Consider the following 20,000-nt stretch of genomic DNA (forward strand, 5'->3'; position numbering starts at 1 on the left):
TAGGTCAAGTTAAGACAGTGCATAGAGAGTTAAAAAGTGATAGTGGGGGGAATAGTTACATAGTTTAAAGATTATATAGAGACTTAAATAGTGTTAGTGGGGATCAGTTACATAATTTAAGGAGTGTTAGTGGTATAGTTACATAGTTAAAGATTACATAGAGTTAGAGATAATATACAAATAGTTAGAGGGAAGAGAGAAGGTGTTAGAGGGAATAGTTACATAGTTAAAGATTACATAGAGAGTTAGAGAGTATTAGTGGGGAGAATTACATAGTTAGAGATTACATAGGAGTCAGATTATATACAACTAGTTAAAGGGAAGAGAGGTGTTAGAGGGGAGACTTACATAGCTAGAGATTATATAGAAAGTTCAAGATTACATATACAAATAGTTAAAGATTATTTTTTCTCCAGATTTGTCTATGATGGTTTTGTTTTGGGTTCAGCACCTCAATGGGTCTTTTCTTTATTGTTTTTGTTGTTTTTGTTGCTTTTGTCACTGCCCTTCCTACATAATAAGTAAAGAAATAGGTGAAGGTAAATAAAAAAAAATAAATAAACTGAAAAAAAAATCTATATATGGTTTTTTTTGGGGTGTGATTTCAACTTGGTCTAAATAATTGTTTTGATATATTTTTTCTACAAATATACAAAAAAAAAAAACAAACAGAAAAAAATGTATGTAGAGTTTAACCTGACATCTCTAGTCCCTTGTTAATGGCTAGAGTCTTCACTAATTCAATCCCAACATGAGTTTCAGAAGCTGTATAAAAATCACCAAATAGTAACCAAAATAAATAAAATAAAATAAAAAAACGCCTCATGCTACTGAAGACATAAACCTAACCTAATTTAACCTAACCTAACCCAACCCAACCTACCCCAACCTACCATCTCTAGTCCCTTGTTCTCCAGCTTGTGTATCTCCTCCCTCAGCCTGTCCTCCGTGGCTTGCAGTATGGCGCGGCTCATCTCGTCCTTGGTGGTCTCTCTCTGGCTGCTGGTCGCCTCCATCTCCTCCATCTTCTTCATTGCGTCCTAGAGTGATAGAAGGTTTTAGTGAAGTGTGCCCTTATTGTTTTCCTATTTCTTTTGTTTTTTTTTAAGCACTATTAGTTTTTCATGGAATTAAGGAACACAGAAACACAAGCAAAACACAGAAACACACACTAACCTCAAAAAAACACAAAAATTGATACACACACACACACAAACACACATACAAAAACAAACACACAAAAACCAGAAACAAAACACATACGGAAAAAAACAAACAAAACATGCAAACACCCAAAAACTCAAAACACTGAACTTACTCTTCAAACACACACACAAACATACAAACACAAATACACACACACACAAAAATACGGAAAGAAAAACACCACAAACAAGACACACACACCCAAAAGACAAAACTTGAAACTCACACAAAAACACACACACACACATATACACAAAAACCAGAAAGAAAACACACACAAACACACAAATACACACAAACAAGACACCAAACTTCACCTCTTCAACGCACACATGGAAACACAAAAATACAAACACACACACACACAAAAAAAACACAAAACCAGAAAACACACAAACACCCAAAACAACCCCACCAAACTTCACCTCCTCAAACACACAAACACAAAAACACAAGACACACAAACACACCAAAAAAACCCACCAAACTTCACCTCGACAAACACACAAACACAAAAACACAAACAAAACACACAAACACCAAAAAAACCCACCAAACGTTACCTCTTCAATCTGCAGCGACTCCTCTAGTAACTTTTGCTCCTCTTCTAAATCCTTCTTATTTGCTGCCAAGCTCGCCAACAAATCTTTCGGCTTCAGGGACCGACTTGGGACAAAAGGAGACACATTATCGACTTTCTCTGGCAATGCACTCCCTCCCATGGCTCTCCTCTGCTCTAGTGCTATGTTGCTCTCCTTACTCTCCCAGGTATTGACATTTGACCCCAAGGAAGGCTTAACTGTGCTGTCCTCAGTTGGCGGAAAGATATTGTTTGCCAGCGTGTTGTTATTTCGCGAGTCCATAATTTCTTTCTCCAGGACTTTTGGTTTTAAGGTTCGGATGACTTGTGGGACGTTTGGAGTGTTTGGTGTGGTGTGTGTTAGGTCCGGGTAGTGTGTGGTGGTGGTGGTGGTGTTGTTGGGTGTGGCTGGCGGTGATGGCGTAACTAAAAACGCGTCATCTAAGCTTGGGTACTCAAAGTTTACTGAAATAGAGAGAGATGGTGTTAGTTTTCAAGAGAGAGAGAGAGAGAGAGAGAGAGAGAGAGAGAGAGAGAGAGAGAGAGAGAGAGAGAGAGAGAAAAGATATGATTAAAAAATCAAGTTTATTATACAAGAAAATGATATGATTAAAAAAATAAATAAATTATACACACACACACACACAAAACAATACAAAAACACACACATACACACAAACACCCCAACACACACACAAACACTCACAAGCAACATTCTTATCCTTCTTAGAATCCGAGATGGGGGCGCTGGGATGGACAACTCTTGCGTTTGTGGACAGCATTGGGTACATGAGACACCACAGCTCATATCCTCCCTGCAGCAGCTTGGGGGAACCTTTGTACTGCTTTCCGGGGTCCCACTGAAGGAAGAGGAGGTGGTGGTGGTGGTTAGACTGTGTATTGGTGGGTGTTGAAAGGTGTAGTGCTTGTTTTTCTTAGTTTTTTTGTCTAGTTTTGGTTTGATTTGGTTAGGTTGGTTGGTGTGTGTGTACATTTAGTGTTGTTTTCTTAGTAGTAGTGGTAGTAGAAGTAGTAGTAGTAGTAGTAGTAGTAGTAGTAGTAGTAGTAGTAGTAGTAGTAGTAGTAGTAGTATATTAGGTTAGGTTAGGACTTCCCATCACCAAACACACACAAAAAAAAATATATATAACAAAACACAAACAACAACAATTCTCCATCACCACCAGCACCACCAGCACCACCTTACCTTCAGCATGGCATCACTCAGCACCTGCAGCGGCGGGGGCAGTGGGAGGTGTTCGCTGCGCCAGTCCACCAGCACCAGGAACTCAGCATTTTGTCTCTGCAGTACCCACAGCGTCTGGTCCGCCTCTGACAACTCACTGCTGATCTTGCCCGCTGTCAGACTGTGGGATTGTGGGTAAAGATCGGTGGAACTTAATACATTGTGGCCTTGAGAGTCTGTGGAATTGTGGGTACAGATTGATTAACTTTATGTACTGTGGTTTACTCTGTGGGATTGTGGGTAAAGATCGGTGGAACTTGATACATTGTGGCCTTAAAAGTCTGTGGGATTGTGGGTAGAAATTAATATAACTTTATGTATTGGCGTTTTAGCATTCATTCTGGTTACTATTTAGCAATTTTATCCACTTTTGTACTGGGACACATTTTTGCCTTGAGTGTTGAGGTGAGATTAGATGATTATTGACATTAGGAAGGATCAATGGCTAGAGTCTTCACTAATTTAACCATCACACACGTTTCTGAAGCTGTATAAAATCAACAAACAGTAAGCAGAGTGAATATGGAAACATGTCCTGGTACTGAAGGGATTATGCAGCTTCAGAAATTTAAGTGGGGATTAAAATAGTGAAGATTATGGTCACTAATCTTCTGACCTCCATAGACCCTTCCTAATGTCAATAAAATCATCTTATCACACCCAAAAACTCATGGTAAAAATGCGTCCCAGTACTAAAAGGGTTTAAGAGTCTGTGGGATTGTGGGTAAGCTGACTTAACCAAATTAATCTAACAAAACAAAACAAAAACTCAGAATGTAGAAACCAAATAGAAAAAAAAAAGGAAGACATGAGAAGGAAAACAGAAGGAGAAATGAAAAAGGGAAATAATGTAAAAGGAAACAGAGAAGGTAAAAAAAGAGAGAAAAATAATAACAACTACATCTACTTTCTCTTACCTCAAACACACCACAACACACCACCACAACACACCATCTCCACAAAATCACCACAACACACCACCACAAAACTCCCACAACACCACATTACACCACCAAAACACACTACAGCACCACAACACACTACCACAAACCACCACCACACCACACCACCACAAAATCACCAGAAAATCCACAACCAAACACATACACACACTACACTACCACACCACAACACACACACCACCACCACCACATCACAACACCAACACCACACCACCACAGCACTTCACCCAGGCTTGAGAATCTCCTCTGGAACATTGATGACATTGGCGAGGGTCATGTGAGAGTCCTGGTAGTCTGCCCTGGGCCTGGCATCGAGGACCAGATAAGTGGAACACCTCTCTTTCATGATGGAGTACAGTTTCTGGCAGCTGATGCACCTCTCATCATCCACAACACCTACGGAACAATGAATGGTGAGGTGGATGGATAAAAGGATAGAATAAGTGGATAATTTTGTCTTTTGGTTTTGTTTATTTTTTGGTTGTTGTTTTTGTTGTCCAGAGAATGGTAGGAAAATTAGGAGGAAGCAGAAAAAGGGCAAAAAAAAAGTAGTAACCAGAGACGGGCAATAAAATGTAGGAGGAACCAGAGGAGGGCAAGAAAAAGTAGGAGGAAGCAGAAAAGGGCAAAAAATGAACAAGAACCCACAAAAATCTCACAGAACCCACAAGAGAACCTAACCTAACTTAACCAAACCCTCAAAAACCCACAAAAAAAACAATAAAATCTCACAAGAACTGCAGAATCAAAAGAACCTAACAACAACCTTAAACCATCCCAAAACAAACAAAAAACACAGAACCTCAAAAAAATTAACCTAACCAAACCCCACAGACACACAAAACACTACAAAACCTCACAAAAACCCCCAAAAAATGCTATAGAATTTTCACAGAACCTAACTTAACCTGATCTAACTTAATCTGACCTGACTTGACCCAACTCACCATTTGCCACAGGAGGGAGAGGAGACAGACCACTTTTCGTTGAACCCTTGCCATTCACACTCTTCTTAGTTTCTCTCTCCCTCTCTCTTTCTTTCTCCTCTCCCTCTCCTTCTCCTCCTGCATCTTCTCGGCACGCGTCGCTCCGCTGACAAAGTCGTATCTGCGCAAACAAACACACATACGCACAAATGAATATGATTTGTGTGGTTGTATTGATTGAGTTGTTTGTTGTCTACATGTAAACAAATGCAAAAACACACAGACAGACATACACACACACACACACACACACACACACACACACACACACACACACACACACACACACACTGTTACTATATATATTTGTTTTTTTTTTTTCCCTTAATTAATCTACTTTTATTTACTTATTTACTTTTTTGCTTCTTTTGTGCCTGTGTGTGTGTGTGTGTGTGTGTGTGTGTGTGTGTGTGTGTGTGTGTGTGTGTGTGTGTGTGTGTGTGTGTGTGGCTGACCTGCGTTCGAGACTCTTGGTGATCTCCTCAGCCCTCTCGATGACCTTCCTGGTGGTGCGTGGATCCAGCAAGCCATCGTAGTACTTCCTGTTGTTATGGTACTCACTGTGCTTCTGTATTTTCTGCGGACGGTAAACAAAACACACACTTTGAGGTACACAGGTCTTTTTCTATGTTAAGTTTACAGAGACAGACCTAACTGGCACACTGTCATTGCCCACACGATGGCCACGCGAACCACATGATAGAGATGAGATGCTACTTGAAGGGGCCGCCGTGGTACAGTGGAACCATGTGTGCTTTGGGGTCCGAGGGGTCTTCAAGCACACGGGTTCGAATCCTGTCCACGGTCTGAGTGTAGGTTGGGCTTCCTCACTCGGGGCAATGGTTTCCTAGCGGGTGGGCTTTGAGATATGAGGTACCACAAAAAGTATCCCCTTTAGCCCATAAGTTCCCATGAAAAGCCCACATGATATTAAAAAACAATAATAAATAAATAAATAAATAAATAAATAAATAAATATACATAATAAATAAATGAAAGGCACATCAATAACAGTATGACATCCAGTGGCAACAGACAACCACATGACCACAACTGACCAAACTACAAAATGCTACCCGACGAACACAAGTGTGACATTGCCGTTTTTTTTTTCCTGAATTGACACCTGTATATAAATTGTGACCCCATACCTGACAGCCACCATTTCACAGCAGCATCCAGTGATGGCACAGCTTCACATACCAATTAACAAGGCCCTTCACCACCCCTCCATAGACCCTTCCTAATGTCAATAAAATGGTCTAATGGTACACAAATCTCAAGGTAAAAATGTGTCCTAGTACTGAAGAGGTTAAAATAGTGAAGACTGTGGCCATTAATCTTGTGACCTCCATAGACCCTTCCTAATGTCAATAAAGTGGTCTAATCGTACACAAATCTCAAGGTACAAATGTGTCCCAGTACCGAAGGGGCTAAGATAGTGAAGACTGTGGCCATTAATCTTGTGACCTCCATAGACCCTTCCTAATGTCAAGAAAATGGTCTAATCGTACACAAAGCTCAAGGCATACATGTGTCCCAGTACCGAAGGGGTTAACCTAATTTAACTTACCCTAAACACACTAACATTTCTCACACTTCAAAATAAACAATACCATACCATCTTTACTGTTTAACTTTGCTCTCTCTCTCTCTCTCTCTCTCTCTCTCTCACCTTCACAACCTGGAAATACCGCATGTACATTAAATAGGCACGTTCTTCATCCCTCTTGGTGTCCGCCAACTGAGCTTCTTTCACCAACTTCTGGGCAGTCTTCACCAATCTGTGTGAGAGAGAGAGAGAGAGAGAGAGAGAGAGAGAGAGAGAGAGAGAGAGAGAGAGAGAGAGAGAGAGAGAGAGAGAGAGAGAGAGAGAGAGAGAGAGAGAGAATTATATACACAATTAATAGCTGGATTGAAAACGTATCCTTATTTTTCACTTGAGCTTACAAAAAAGGGAAAAAAATAGGACAAGAGGAAGAGGAAAGATAATAATGAAGAAAAATAAATAAATAAATAAATAAATAAATAAAAAAAATCAGAGAAAATCAGAAGAGATAAAAACAAAGAAAAAAAAAGGAAAACACTGAAGGAAAAGAAAGAAAAGATATTAAATAAAAAAATTAAAATAAATAAAAATAAATATAAATAATAAATGATAAACAAAATAATTGAATATAAAACTGAAGAAGAAAAGAATGAAAACTAAAATAATAAATAAATAAATAAAATGAACAAATAAAACATAGGAGAGAATAAATAAAGAAAGAAGGAAATAACAAAGAAAACAAGAGAGAGAGAGAGAGAGAGAGAGAGAGAGAGAGAGAGAGAGAGAGAGAGAGAGAGAGAGAGAGAGAGAGAGACCCCAGGCAACACTCACAGCTTAGGGGGTTTGTTAGGAATGTCATCCACCAGCTTATTCAATTCCGCTAAGCTTGTGGCCAGGTGGAGTTGCAACAGCTTCACCTCCCCCATCGTTCCGAGTCAAGCTGGGGAAAAAATTGGCGGTTAGGGTAATTTGAGGTCGTTTAGGGTATTTTAGGGTAATTTGGGAGGTTTTTCGGGGTATGGGGTAATTTTTAGCTTTGGGGTATATTTGTGTGTTTTAGGGGAAGATCTGAGGTAATTTTGAGTGTTTAGTGGTATGTTTCAATTATTTTTTTGTGTTTTGGGGTATATTTGTGTGTTTTTGGGAAGATCTGAGGTAATTTTGAGTGTTTTGTGATATGTTTGGGTATTTTTGCCCTAGATTTGGGGTAATTTTTTGTTTTGGGGTATATTTGTGTGTTTTTGGGGAGGATCTGAGGTAATTTGGGGCATTTTGTGATGTTTCAATTATTTTTTAGTGTTTTGTGGTATATTTGTATGTTTTGGGGGAAAATCTGAGGTAGACTTGGGACGCCACACACGTACGGCAGATTAAACATTTTTTTCTTAATTTCCCACAGACTGTACGAATTTAGCACCAATGAAACTTCTCGAAACATTAAATGAAAAAATAAGGATAATAAAAACCAGTAATGAATAAATAAAGAATGATGATTCACATTTATGAGAAAAAAAACCCAACAACATCCTATTCATTTCTTAGCCTTGCCAATTAGGTCACGTTAAGTCGAGTTAGGTTAGGTTAGACTAGGTTAAGTTAGGTCAGGTTAGGTTGGGTTGGGTTGATTAGGTTAAGTTAGGTTAGATTAAGGTTAGGTTAGTTTTAAATTGGGTTGGCTAGGATAGGATAGGATAGGATAGGATAGGATAGGTTAGGTTAGGTTAGGTTGAGTTGGGTTGGGTTAATCTAGGTTAAGTTAGGTTAGGTTGAGTTGAGTTGAGTTGGTTAGGTTAGGTTAAGATTGGGTTGGGTTGGGTTAGGTTAGGTTAGGTTAGGTTAGGTTAGGATTGGGTTAGGTTAGGTTAGGTTAGGTTTAGTTTGGTTAGGTTAGGTTAGGTTAAGATTGGGTCAGGTTAGGTTAAGTTAGGTCAGTCTTCCATCTTCCTCTTAATCTTCCAGGTAATTTCAGTGACCTAGAATAAAGAAAACGCGAAAACACACACCTTAAAACTAACAAGGTCAGGTTAGGTCAAGAATCTGGGTCATTTTAGCACTGTCATCCAACTAACACAGAAAAACACATACCTTGACCATTATCACGTGACCTTTGACCTAAACTGAAGAAAAAAGGTGACAACAACAAGAAAAAAACGAGAATGACAGAAATAAACAAAAATGTCACAAAAACACGAATATTTAAAGAAAGGAAAAAATAATTCTCAACACATTCGGTACTTTAACCATTACCACGAGACATTTGACATTAACTAAGAAAAAACAATAAAACAAGAAGAAACATGAGAAAACACAGAAATAAACACGAAAATGGACCAAAACACCCAAATATTTTGAGGGAAAGGAAAAAAAAAAACGTAAATTCTGAACATTTTAACCATTACCACGTGACCTTTGACCTGAACTAAAGAAAAATGGCAATAAAATAAGAAAATAAAAAGCAAAAACAAATAAATGAGAAAATACTACAAAAAAAACAAATATTTTAAGGAAAGAAAAAAAAGATAAATCGTACATATTTTAACATTAACTGAATCATAATAACGATGAAAAACAAGGAAAAACAGCAAAACATATGAACAAACACGAAAATGCCACAAAAACCACAAATATTTTCAGAAAAGAGACAAAAAAAATAAAGTCTCACTGTCCTCTTGAATTTTAAGTATCATTTCACTCACCTGACATAAAATAAAGAAAAAAAAACGACATATGACAAGAAAACACAAATAAACAGGATGATAAACAGAAAAAAACACGCAAAACCTGACAAGAATGAAGGAAGTGAATCGTTTTCCTCATTTTTCGTTCATATCCACCATTATTTTCAATCTCTGGCTTAATTTCACCCCTGGGAAGACTCACCTGGGCTCGGCGGCGGCAGGTGTGGGGCGGGGCGGCAGGTGTGGGGCGGGGCAGCGGGTGTGTAGCAGAGGGCCCCGTCACATGTCACTCTAATGGGCTTAGCGTGACGTCACTAAACACAACGCTTGCATTCCCTGACACACTCACCTCATAGAAAACGGAGGCTTTCTATGGGGTACTATGGGGTTTTTATATTTATTTTTTCTATTTTATTCATGTGTAAGAAGGGAAATTTGGTCAAGGGTAGTGTGAAAGACAAGAAAAGGCGCCATTTTGTTGTTAGTTCCAATAGATGTCTTGAAATCTTTCTCTTAGCTTGTATAGGAAGTTGGAAATATAGAAGCAGACAGGGGGGTTCCAGAGTGTGCCAGATTAAGTTATGAATTATTGAGAGTACTGGTTAACTTTTGCATTAGAGAGGTGGATAGAATAGTGATGAGAGAAAGAAGAAAGCCTTTTGTCATGTATCTAAATGGATGGAAATACAGAAGTAGGCAGAGAGTTCCAGTGTGCCAGAGAAAGTTATGAATGATTGAGAGTACTGGTTAACGCTTGCAATAGGGAGGTGGACAGAGTAGGGGTGAGAGGAAGAAAAGTCTTTTGTCATGTAAATAAATGAATGGAAATACAGAAAGAGGCAGGGAGTTCCAGAGTGTGCCAGAGAAAGAGATGAATGATTGAGAGTACTGGACAGAATAGGGATGAGAGGAGCAAGAAAACCTTTTGTCACGTATTTAAATGATATGTCATGCTTAACCCCTTCAGTATCATGACATGTTCTCATATTTTTCTTCTTACTATTTGGTTATTCTATACAGCTTCAGAGACATATGTGGGGGGAGGGTTGAAATATTGAAAGCTCTAGCCATTAATCATGGTAAGAATGCATCTCTGAACTGAAGGGGTTAAATAATGATGAGTTTGATGATTCATTCTAGATTCATTGCAAAAATAATAATCACACCATATTTAGGTACATCATAGAAGACCTGATGAGATGAAAAGCTTTTGATTCCACCTTATCTAACAAAACAGTGTGAGTGGAACCCCCCCAAACATGCAATGAGTACTCCATACAAGGACGGATAAGGTCCTTGTACAGAGTCAGTAGTTGGAGGGGCGAGAAAAACTGGCACAGACGCCACAGAACACCTAATTTCATAGAAGCTGTTTTAGCAAGAGATGAGAAGTTTCCAGTTAAGATTATGAGTAAAGGATAGACCGAGGATATTCAGTGTGGAAGAGGGAAACAGTTGAGTGTCATTGAAGAAGAGGGCATAGTTGTCTGAAAGGTTGTGGAGAGAGAGAGAGAGAGAGAGAGAGAGAGAGTGGAAGGTTGTGTTGAGTTTAAAGAGAGTTGGATGAATTGGGTTTTGAGGCATACCATGTTTAGCAATAAAATGACCACCTTTACCAAAAATGTGTTTACTAATTCAATATAATCTGTACAAAAAAGCCATTGTCAACCAAACAGGCGACAAGTTGGCAGTGTTTGGAGAAGATAAGGGCGAGGAGAGAGGAGAAAATAATAATAATAATAATAATAATAATAATAATAATAATAATAATAATAATAATAAATTGAAAAGCTGCATAACCCCAACATTCACAAATACCTCTTTTACATTTTTTTTTTTTTCACAATCTACATGAAATCCATCAAAATTTTCTTTTTCTCAAACACTATAGAAGTTTACCTCATTTTTTGTCTATTTCTTCAAACCATCACCAAATAGTGAAAATAGATATTGCATTTCTCTTGCATATTTATATAAAGTATGTGTGCGTGTGTATGTATGTACGTATGTATGTGTGTGTGTGTGTGTGTGTGTGTGTGTGTGTGTGTGTGTGTGTGTATACATCCAAAATATCTAGATGGTCAATGGTTCCCTTTCCTCTAACATAGATCACAGTGGTATAATACAGAAGAATACAGTAATAATGATACAATAATAAATAGGACTTATCATCTATCATAACTACAAAGACATGCCTCTCTCTCTCTCTCTCTCTCTCTCTCTCTCTCTTTCTCAAAATATCATTACAAACATTTACCCCAAAATTGATCCAAAAAACACAAATTATTGCTGGGATAACATATTGGAGTGCTCTCTCTCTCTCTCTCTCTCTCTCTCTCTCTCTCTCTCTCTCTCTCTCTCTCTCTCTCTCTCTCTCAGTATTTTCCTCTATCTTTCCATGTCAAGATAGTAAACTGATTTGAGATAATACTGTGTTTGGTTGGAAGGAAGGAAGGAAGGAAGGAAGGAAGGAAGGAAGGAAGGAAGGAAGGAAGGAAGGAAGGAAGGAAGGAAGGAAGGAAGGACAGATAGATAGATAGATAGAAAGAAGGAAATAGGAAAAAGAAAGCAGGATAAAAATATGAAGAAGAAATTGAACAACAGGAAGGAAGGAAGAAAGGAAAGAAGAAAAATATGGAAAAGAAATAGAACATGAAAAAAGGAAAGACAAGACAGAAAGTAAGGAAATAAAAAAGGAAAATATAAAGCAGTGAAAAGTTTGAAAAGGCAAGAAAAAGATGAAAACAATGGAAAGAGCAAAAACAAAAAGGAAAAAAAAAGGAAAAGTTATAAAAAGGAGAGAAAAAAGATGAGAACAGTGAGAAGAACAAAAAAGAAAAGAAAAAAACATGAACAGAAAATAAAAGAAGAAACAAAGAAGGAAATAAAATAAAAAAAACAAAGAATGAAAAGAGAAATATGAATTTATTTCCTTCCTTATGAAAAAAAAAAGAATAGAAAACAAAAACTATTTACAAACAGAATCTAGGAAGAACGATATCATTCTCTCTCTCTCTCTCTCTCTCTCTCTCTCTCTCTCTCTCTCTCTCTCTCTCTCTCGTGTAAAAAATATAATTACACACAAAAAGACTTGTATTAATTTTTCTTTGCATATTTTCACTTATTAATGTGTGTGTGTGTGTGTGTGTGTGTGTGTGTGTGTGTGTGTGTGTGTGTGTGTGTGTGTGTGTGTGTGTGTGTGTGTGTGTGTGTTGAATGGGTCACAAACACATACAAAACTATTCCAATGGTTATACAGGACATGCAAAAATTTGTCTTAAGTCACCGAGACACAAGATCGCGTTTTCTTCTTTGTTATTTATACTTTTAATACACTCTCTCTCTCTCTCTCTCTCTCTCTCTCTGACAATTTTTTTTCTTGCTTTTCACACACACTCATATCTCTCTCTCTCTCTCTCTCTCTCTCTCTCTCTCTCTCTCTGGTCCACAAAACATAAACATATACTGATCTATGGAAGACAAACACATAAATTAAAAAAATATTCCATTATTCTCTACTACATTCGTCTCTCACATTACTACTCTTATTATTATTATTTATTATTACTTATTGTTATTATTATTATTATGGCTATGCATTAACACCGATATTTGTTTGTTTGTTTGTTTGTAGACACAGTTCAAAATATTATCTTTTTTTTTTCTTCATTGCACTTTCTTTATCACAATTTTTTTTCTTTTGTTTTGTTCTTTTATTTAATGTTATTTTCTTCCTCTCTTCCTTTTCTTTTCTTTTTTTCTTCTTCTCATTGTTTCATTCTTAAGAAAAATATCTTCACTGTATCTGTTTTTTGTTTTCCTTGATCAGAAAAATACATCAGTTTTCTTTTCTTTTTCCTTTTGTTGTCATTTGTATTCATCATCAAATACAACCACTACATTTTTCTATCATTTATCTCTCTCTTACTAGAAAACATCATAACTTTCTATTCCTCCTCTTGTTCCAGTAATTTTTCTTTCCTATTTACACACAAGAGTACACCAAACTCTTTATTTTTTCCCATATACTTTCATCTACCCTAAAAAAATAACATAAATTCTATTCCTTCTATTTCTTACTCAACATTTCCTTCACATCATAAACATTTCTGCTCCTTAAACTTCCCTTCCTTCCTTCCTTCCTTCTTTCCTTCATGCTTCCCCTTATAATACTAAAATCCTTCTTTCTTCTATACATTTGTGCTTCAATGTATCAATATATACAAATCATACATGAATTCACACACACAAACACACACAGACACACATACACTTAAAATATGCATGTGGTCTGTGTCTGTGTGTGTGTGTGTGTGTGTGTGTGTGTGTGTGTGTGTGTGTGTGTGTACCTTTAATTTGTGTCCATTCAGGTATTCTCTCTCACACCTGTTCTGAAGCACTGTGGAAGAAACGAAGGGTTTTAGTTGTGGTATATCTATTAAGGGATAAAATAAATAATTAAATAAATCTAGATAAAAATAATGGTTTGTAAGAAAAGATATGTTCATAGTATATTCTCTCTCTCTCTCTCTCTCTCTCTCTCTCTCTCTCTCTCTCTCTCTCACCTCGCCTCACAGGTTAGAACTGCTGGTGCTGCTGAAGGAGTCCAGGTGTTCCCTCTGCCTGTTCTTCTTGCCAATGGGTGAAGTCTTCTTGCCACTCTTCAACAGAATGCGTTCCTCCATCTGCTTCACTGCTCCGTCCAGCTCAGACTGACACAAAACAAGGGCATTTAGTACTCTGTGTGTGTGTGTGTGTGTGTGTGTGTGTGTGTGTGTGTGTGTGTGTGTGTGTGTGTGTGTGTGTGTGTGTGTGTGTGTGTGTGTGTGTGTGTGTGTGTGTGCCTAGTTGTGATATATGGGATAAAAACACATACTTAGGCTTGTATCTGTGTGTGTGTGTGTGTGTGTGTGTGTGTGTGTGTGTGTGTGTGTGTGTGTGTGTGTGTGTGTGTGTGTGTGTGTGTGTGTGTGTGTGTGTGTGTGTGTGTGTGTGTGTGTGTGTGTGTGTGTGTGTGTGTGTGTGTGTGTGTGTGTGTGCTCCACCTCCACTATTTCAAAAAGGCTTTATTTAAATTTACACAAGTTTTTAAGGTGTTTTACAGTTCTAGAGGCAGAGTTACAAGATTTCTACACTATCAACTGGAGAAACACTCTTGAAAACCCCATTAATCATCTCTGTGGCCTTGGAAAATAGTCGTGATGAAAGAACAGCATTTTTAAGAGCATTTTATGGTTCTAGAGGCAGATTGACAAGATTTCTACATTAATAACTGAAAAACACTCTTGAAAACTTGGCTAATCATCTCTGTGGCCTTGGGAAAGTTGTGGTGAGAGAGCAAAGTGTTTCTGTCTACAGGCCCAACACTCACCAAGCTATAAGTGTACATCAGCTTGCAGTATTCTAAATGGTCCGGGTTCTTGTTGAGAAAGGTAAGGGCGTGTTCTAAGCAATACACCGCCTCCTCCTGCGAGTTTGTCACCTGTGGAAGATTAAAATAGACAGTTAGTTGTTGTCATAAGGGAAATAAGGGTGGTGGGTGTAGCGTTGGTGAAATTAATGCTTTTTGGGTGCTTTTACACACGAATATACATATAAAAAAAAAGGAAAACGGGGAAAAAAAGGAGGGGGAAAGCACAGTGCAGGACAGTGGCAAAAAAAAAAAAAAAGAAAGAAAGAAAGAAAAAAAAGAAAAAAAATATACATACAAAAAATAAATAAAAATAAATAAATTGAAATAAATAAATAAATAAATAAATAAGTAAATAAATTAATTCATTATTTAATAAAAAGAAAGAAAGGCAGGAAAAAAAGAAATGTAAGGAAGAAAATAAGGAAAAAAAGAAAAGTGTAAGGAAGAATAAAGTAAGGAATGAAAAAAAGTGTAAGGAAGAAAAAAAAAAGAAAAAAGGAAGAAAAAAGAAAAGTGCAAGGAAGAAAAAAGGAAGAAAAAGAAAAAAGTGTAAAGAAGAAAAAGAAAAGATAAAAAAGAAAAGTGTAAGGAAGAAAAAAAAAAAAAAAGAAAAGAAAAACGTGGTTGTGGGCCAAGTGTAGCGAGGGACAGAATGTGGAGGGGCGTACCAGAGCAACATAGAGGTTTTGACGGCACATTTCGCACATGTTCTCCTCCTCGTCCTCAATGAAACGGCTCTTCTTCTTGCGGTGAGAGTCGGGTGTGGACAGACGCTCACTGGCCTCCAAACCTGAGAGAGATCACCGAGTCAACAAGTCATCAATCCTCACCAATAACGAATTAACCTAATCACATGCAAATACATACCCTTCACACAAACACACACACAAACAGATCACCAAGTCACCAATCCTCACCAGTAAGTCACTAACCTAACCTAACCACACACACATACACAAGAAAATAAATAAATAAATAAAAATAAATAAATACAGTGGTATCTCGACATATGAATTTGATTTGTTCCGTGACGATCATTGTATATAAAAAAAAATTGTATATCATATCAATTTTTCCCATAGAAATTAATGGAAATAGAATTAATTCGTTCTTGTGATACGAGAGAGAGAGAGAGAGAGAGAGAGAGAGAGAGAGAGAGAGAGAGAGAGAGAGAGAGAGAGAGAGAGAGAGAGAGAGAGAGAGAGGATACAAGGGGTCCATTTTCTATCGCTCTAGCCAAGGCCGTTGAACCCGATCGAACGCAAGGCCACGTAAACCGATGATACTACCTCATTCAAGCTGTGATATTTTGGTAACCATGACATCTAGAGACTTCTGGTTTGCTGCATTGCAAAGAGGAAGAGTTGCTTGTGGGTAGAACACCATTTGTGCTCACTCACTTATTGAATTTCTAAGTTTAATCAGTATGTGAATACAGGCTATTTTGTGTGTTTCTCGCCAAACTTTTACTTTTGGAACCCATTGAATTCACAAAACTTAAGAAAAAATACACACTGCCAAGGAGCACAGACACATACATGCACAAAGGATGAACAACGATACACAATGCGGACTGAATGTTCAGGTGGAAGCGGGTAGCCGAGCAATATGAATAGCCATCGGTAGACCTACTGATGGCTATTCATATCTTTAAAATATCTTCGTATTTCAAGGCGTAAATTAAAATTGTATATTGGGGCATTCGTATCTCGAGGTATTATTGTAAATAAATAAATAAACAAAACATAAAAATATATTCATCCTCGGCACACATACACACAAACATAACACCAAGTCACCAAGTCTCACCAATCTTCAACAATAAGCAACCTAACCTAGCATTACATATTTAGAAAACACACATACACACACATTCATAAAAAAGAAAACACACACACACACACAAATCACCAAGCCACTAAGTCACCAAGAACTAACGATACATAAAAAAAACACAAACATGAAAAAAAAAACAATAAATAAATAAATCTTCACACAAACACAAACAAGTCACCAAGCTACCAAGTCACCAATCCTCACCAATCTGCGCCAGCCGTGCCCTGAGGTCCTTCTCGCGCTGCACCACCTGAAGCACCAGTTCCCGGGCACGCAGCAGACCATCCAGAGTGCTGCGGGGGTCAGTCACCACGGAGAGCACCAGCCGCTCCAGTGAAAACATAGACGGCTCACAGCAGTCACGCAGCGCCTTGAAAGTCTGTGGTGGTGGTGGTGGTGGTGGTGGTGGTGGTGGTGGTGGTGGTGGTGGTGGTGGTGGTGGTGGTGGTGGAATGGAAAATTGCAAGAAAGAGGAGCAGGAAGAGTAGGAAGATTAGAGGTAGGAAGGGGAAGGAGATAAAGAAGAGGAAGAGGAAGAGGAAGAGGAAGAGAAAGGAAGAAGAAGAAGGAGGAGGAGTAGGAAGATGATTTGGAAGAGTAAGAAAAGATGGAGGAAGAGGAGGAGGATGAATAAGATTAGAAATAAAAGTGACGAAAAGAAAAGAACAAGAAGAAGATTAGAAGTAAGAAGAGGTGGAAGAGAAGGAATAGGAAGAGAGGAGAAAGAAGAATAGGAAGAAGAAGAGGAGGAAGAGGAGGAAGAGGAGGAGGAGGAGGAGGAGGAGGAGGAGGAGGAGGAGGAGGAGGAGGAGGAGGAGGAGGAGGAGGAGGAGGAGTAGGAGTAAGAAGAACAGTAGTAGAAAGAAAAGCAGAAAAAATCCATTAGCTTTCATTGTCATTTTTTTTTCTTTTTAGTTTCAATATCTTAATTTCTAATCTTATACATTAAATTCTGTGACTATTAAAACCCTTGCTCTCTGTCACCATCTTCTAAAATGCTCTTAACCCCTTCAGCACCATGACACATTTCCATATTCATTCTGGTGACTATTTGGTGATTTTATACAGCTTCAGAAACTTATGTAGGGGGTTGAAATAGTGAAGACTCTGGCCATTAATCTTCTGACCTCCATAGACCCTTCCTAATGTCAATAAAATCATCTAACAGTACACAAAACTCAAGGTAAAAATGTGTCAAAGTACCGAAGGAATTAATATACACCAGCATAACTCTCTCTCTCTATCAATTTTTCTATCTACAACTCATAAATCTCTCTGCCTCTCTTTCTGTCTAAACCTCTCTCTAACTTTCTTTCTTTTTTCTTGCTTTTCTTTTCCTTTCTAGCTATTAACAACTCCTATTTATCTCTCAGTTTAAGCCTCTCTATCACTTTTTCTCTTTGTTTCTCTTGTTTTCTGAGACTCATAAAGCTGTCATAATCTTTTCTCTCTCAAACTAAACTTCTCTATTACTTTTCTCTTTATTATTGCCTTCTGAAACTTCTACAGCTCACAAAATCTATTTCTCCCTCATTCTAAACCTTCTTATTACTTTTCTCTGTTTTTCTTGCTATCTACAAATCATAACACTTTCACAATCTATCTCTCTCTCAATCTAAACCTCCCTCTCCCTCTCCCTCTCCCAGACACTCAAAGTCTATTTCTCTCTCACTCTAGACTTCCTTCACTCTCTTCCTCTCCTTCTTTCCCTCTTATTATTATTCCTCCTTTCATTTTCAACTTCATTTGTGTCCTATATTTTTATTCGTCTTCTTTCTCCTATTCTTTTGTAGTTATTCCTCCTCTTCTTCTTTACCTCCAAACACAAGCTTAACCTAACTTAACCTTGCCTAACAGACACTCACACTCACACCCACAGCATGATCAAAGTACTGTCCTTCTCTTCTTTTTCCTCCTAAGCCAAACCCAACCTAACTTAACCTAACCTAACTCAAACTAACCAAACCAAACTTACCCTACCCTACCCTAGTCTAACCTATCCTAACCTAACTACAGACACTCACAGCCACAGCGCGGTCGAAGTACTGAGGCCGCGCGAAGAAGGCACTCTCGGAAATGAGGTAACCCTTGCAGACGCTGGATGTGAAGGCCCCAGGGAACACCACAACAAACTGCCCTGGGTCTTGCACCACTCGACACACACGCACTCCCTCACGCACCAGCTCACTCGGGGGGACCTGCAGGGTAATAAGAGGAAGAGGAATAAAACATAGGCACACACATACACACACACATACATACACACAGTTCCTCACCATTGCATTGCACTGTTAGAAGGCAGAAGAAAAATAATAATAATAATAATAATAATAATAATAATAATAATAATAATAATAATAATAAGAAGAAGAAGAAGAAGAAGAAGAAGAAGAAGAAGAAAAAGAAGAAATAAAGGGAAAAAAAAAGAACAAGATATACACACAAACACAAACACAAACACACACACACACACACACACACGTCCTCACCATTGCAGTGTCAGAAGGCAACCAAATAGCAGAGTCCTTCACGAAATCTGGCACCATTTTCTTCAACGCAGCACACAGTTTCCCCTCCTGGCTGGCAGCAACACCATACCTGCAACACCAAAGCACAACTCAATACCAGACTAGCTTCATTTATCATTATTTTTTGTGTACGAGGGGATGTCTGGCTAACGGCAACAAAAACCATTAAATAAAAAGGCCCACTTCGATATATAAGTGAGGAAATAAAATAAAAGGAAGAAAGATAAAAAAAAAAAGATGATAAGAGATGAAAGAAAAAAAAAAAAAAAAGAGAATAATGTGCATAGAAGATAAAAATGGAGGAAAGAAAAAGAAACTAGAAAAAAAGTAAATAATGGAATAAATTACAAACGAGGGAAGAAAATAAGAGAAAGCTGACTAAAAAAAACAAAGCGAGAGAGAAAGAAAGAAAAGTAAACATCAAAGAGAAAATAATTTTAGACAAGAAATAAAAACAAAAAAAAAAAAGCAGGAAAGAAAGATTAAAAAACGTAAAACAATCCAAACCAAATAAAAAACTAGAAAAAAAAAAAATAAATAAATAAATAAATAAATAAACACAAAGAACACAAAATAAAAGAATAGATTGTACAGAGAAGCAGGACAAAGAAAATATGTAGAAATTGTGTGAAAAAATGAAAGTTATGAGAGAGAGAGAGAGAGAGACTGACTTAATGGTACAGTGGAGGCCATACCATATCTTGGAGGCTCCAGTGTGAAGGTACTCAATCCACGGGAGGCTGTGTGGGTCCTTGTACCAACACACAGTGGAGAACAACATGCCCACATGAAGCGTTGGTGCCGTCACTCCTGCAACGTGTGGAATTATGGGTAAAAAACACGTTACAGAAAATACACTAAAATTAAAAGACAACTCATAAGAAGAGAAAACACAAAAACACACACACACAAGCACCAAAATATACTTCACCACACACACCCCTAAAAAAAAACCATACACACACACACACAAAAGCACCAAAATACACTTCCACACACACACACACACACACACA

The 20,000-nt window shown here is 37.9% G+C and overlaps 2 protein-coding genes across 2 annotated transcripts in view; both read right to left on the reverse strand.

Moving 5' to 3' along the window:
- Nucleotides 1–9,523, reverse strand: part of LOC123512831 (ubiquitin carboxyl-terminal hydrolase 8-like) — a 24,696-nt gene extending 15,173 nt beyond the window's left edge. The window contains 10 exon segments of the mRNA XM_045269442.1: nucleotides 894–1,040; nucleotides 1,770–2,251; nucleotides 2,493–2,646; nucleotides 2,994–3,153; nucleotides 4,222–4,451; nucleotides 4,987–5,101; nucleotides 5,436–5,557; nucleotides 6,656–6,764; nucleotides 7,361–7,469; nucleotides 9,410–9,523. Of these exon segments, the coding sequence (XP_045125377.1) occupies nucleotides 894–1,040; nucleotides 1,770–2,251; nucleotides 2,493–2,646; nucleotides 2,994–3,153; nucleotides 4,222–4,451; nucleotides 4,987–5,101; nucleotides 5,436–5,557; nucleotides 6,656–6,764; nucleotides 7,361–7,455 (1,614 nt within the window). The 5' untranslated portion in view covers nucleotides 7,456–7,469; nucleotides 9,410–9,523.
- A 2,812-nt stretch (nucleotides 9,524–12,335) lies between these two features.
- The window catches only part of LOC123512917 (mucin-19-like), a 29,844-nt gene continuing 22,179 nt past the window's right edge, over nucleotides 12,336–20,000 (reverse strand). The window contains exons 18-25 of the mRNA XM_045269566.1: nucleotides 19,680–19,794; nucleotides 18,946–19,054; nucleotides 18,481–18,654; nucleotides 16,661–16,835; nucleotides 15,289–15,410; nucleotides 14,579–14,689; nucleotides 13,773–13,919; nucleotides 12,336–13,606 (exon numbers count right to left, since the gene is read on the reverse strand). Coding sequence (XP_045125501.1) covers nucleotides 13,779–13,919; nucleotides 14,579–14,689; nucleotides 15,289–15,410; nucleotides 16,661–16,835; nucleotides 18,481–18,654; nucleotides 18,946–19,054; nucleotides 19,680–19,794 — 947 coding nt within the window. The 3' untranslated portion in view covers nucleotides 12,336–13,606; nucleotides 13,773–13,778. The remainder of the gene's footprint in view (nucleotides 13,607–13,772; nucleotides 13,920–14,578; nucleotides 14,690–15,288; nucleotides 15,411–16,660; nucleotides 16,836–18,480; nucleotides 18,655–18,945; nucleotides 19,055–19,679; nucleotides 19,795–20,000) is intronic.

Source organism: Portunus trituberculatus, chromosome 4 (assembly GCF_017591435.1).
Source record: "Portunus trituberculatus isolate SZX2019 chromosome 4, ASM1759143v1, whole genome shotgun sequence".
Classification (NCBI taxonomy): domain Eukaryota; kingdom Metazoa; phylum Arthropoda; class Malacostraca; order Decapoda; family Portunidae; genus Portunus; species Portunus trituberculatus.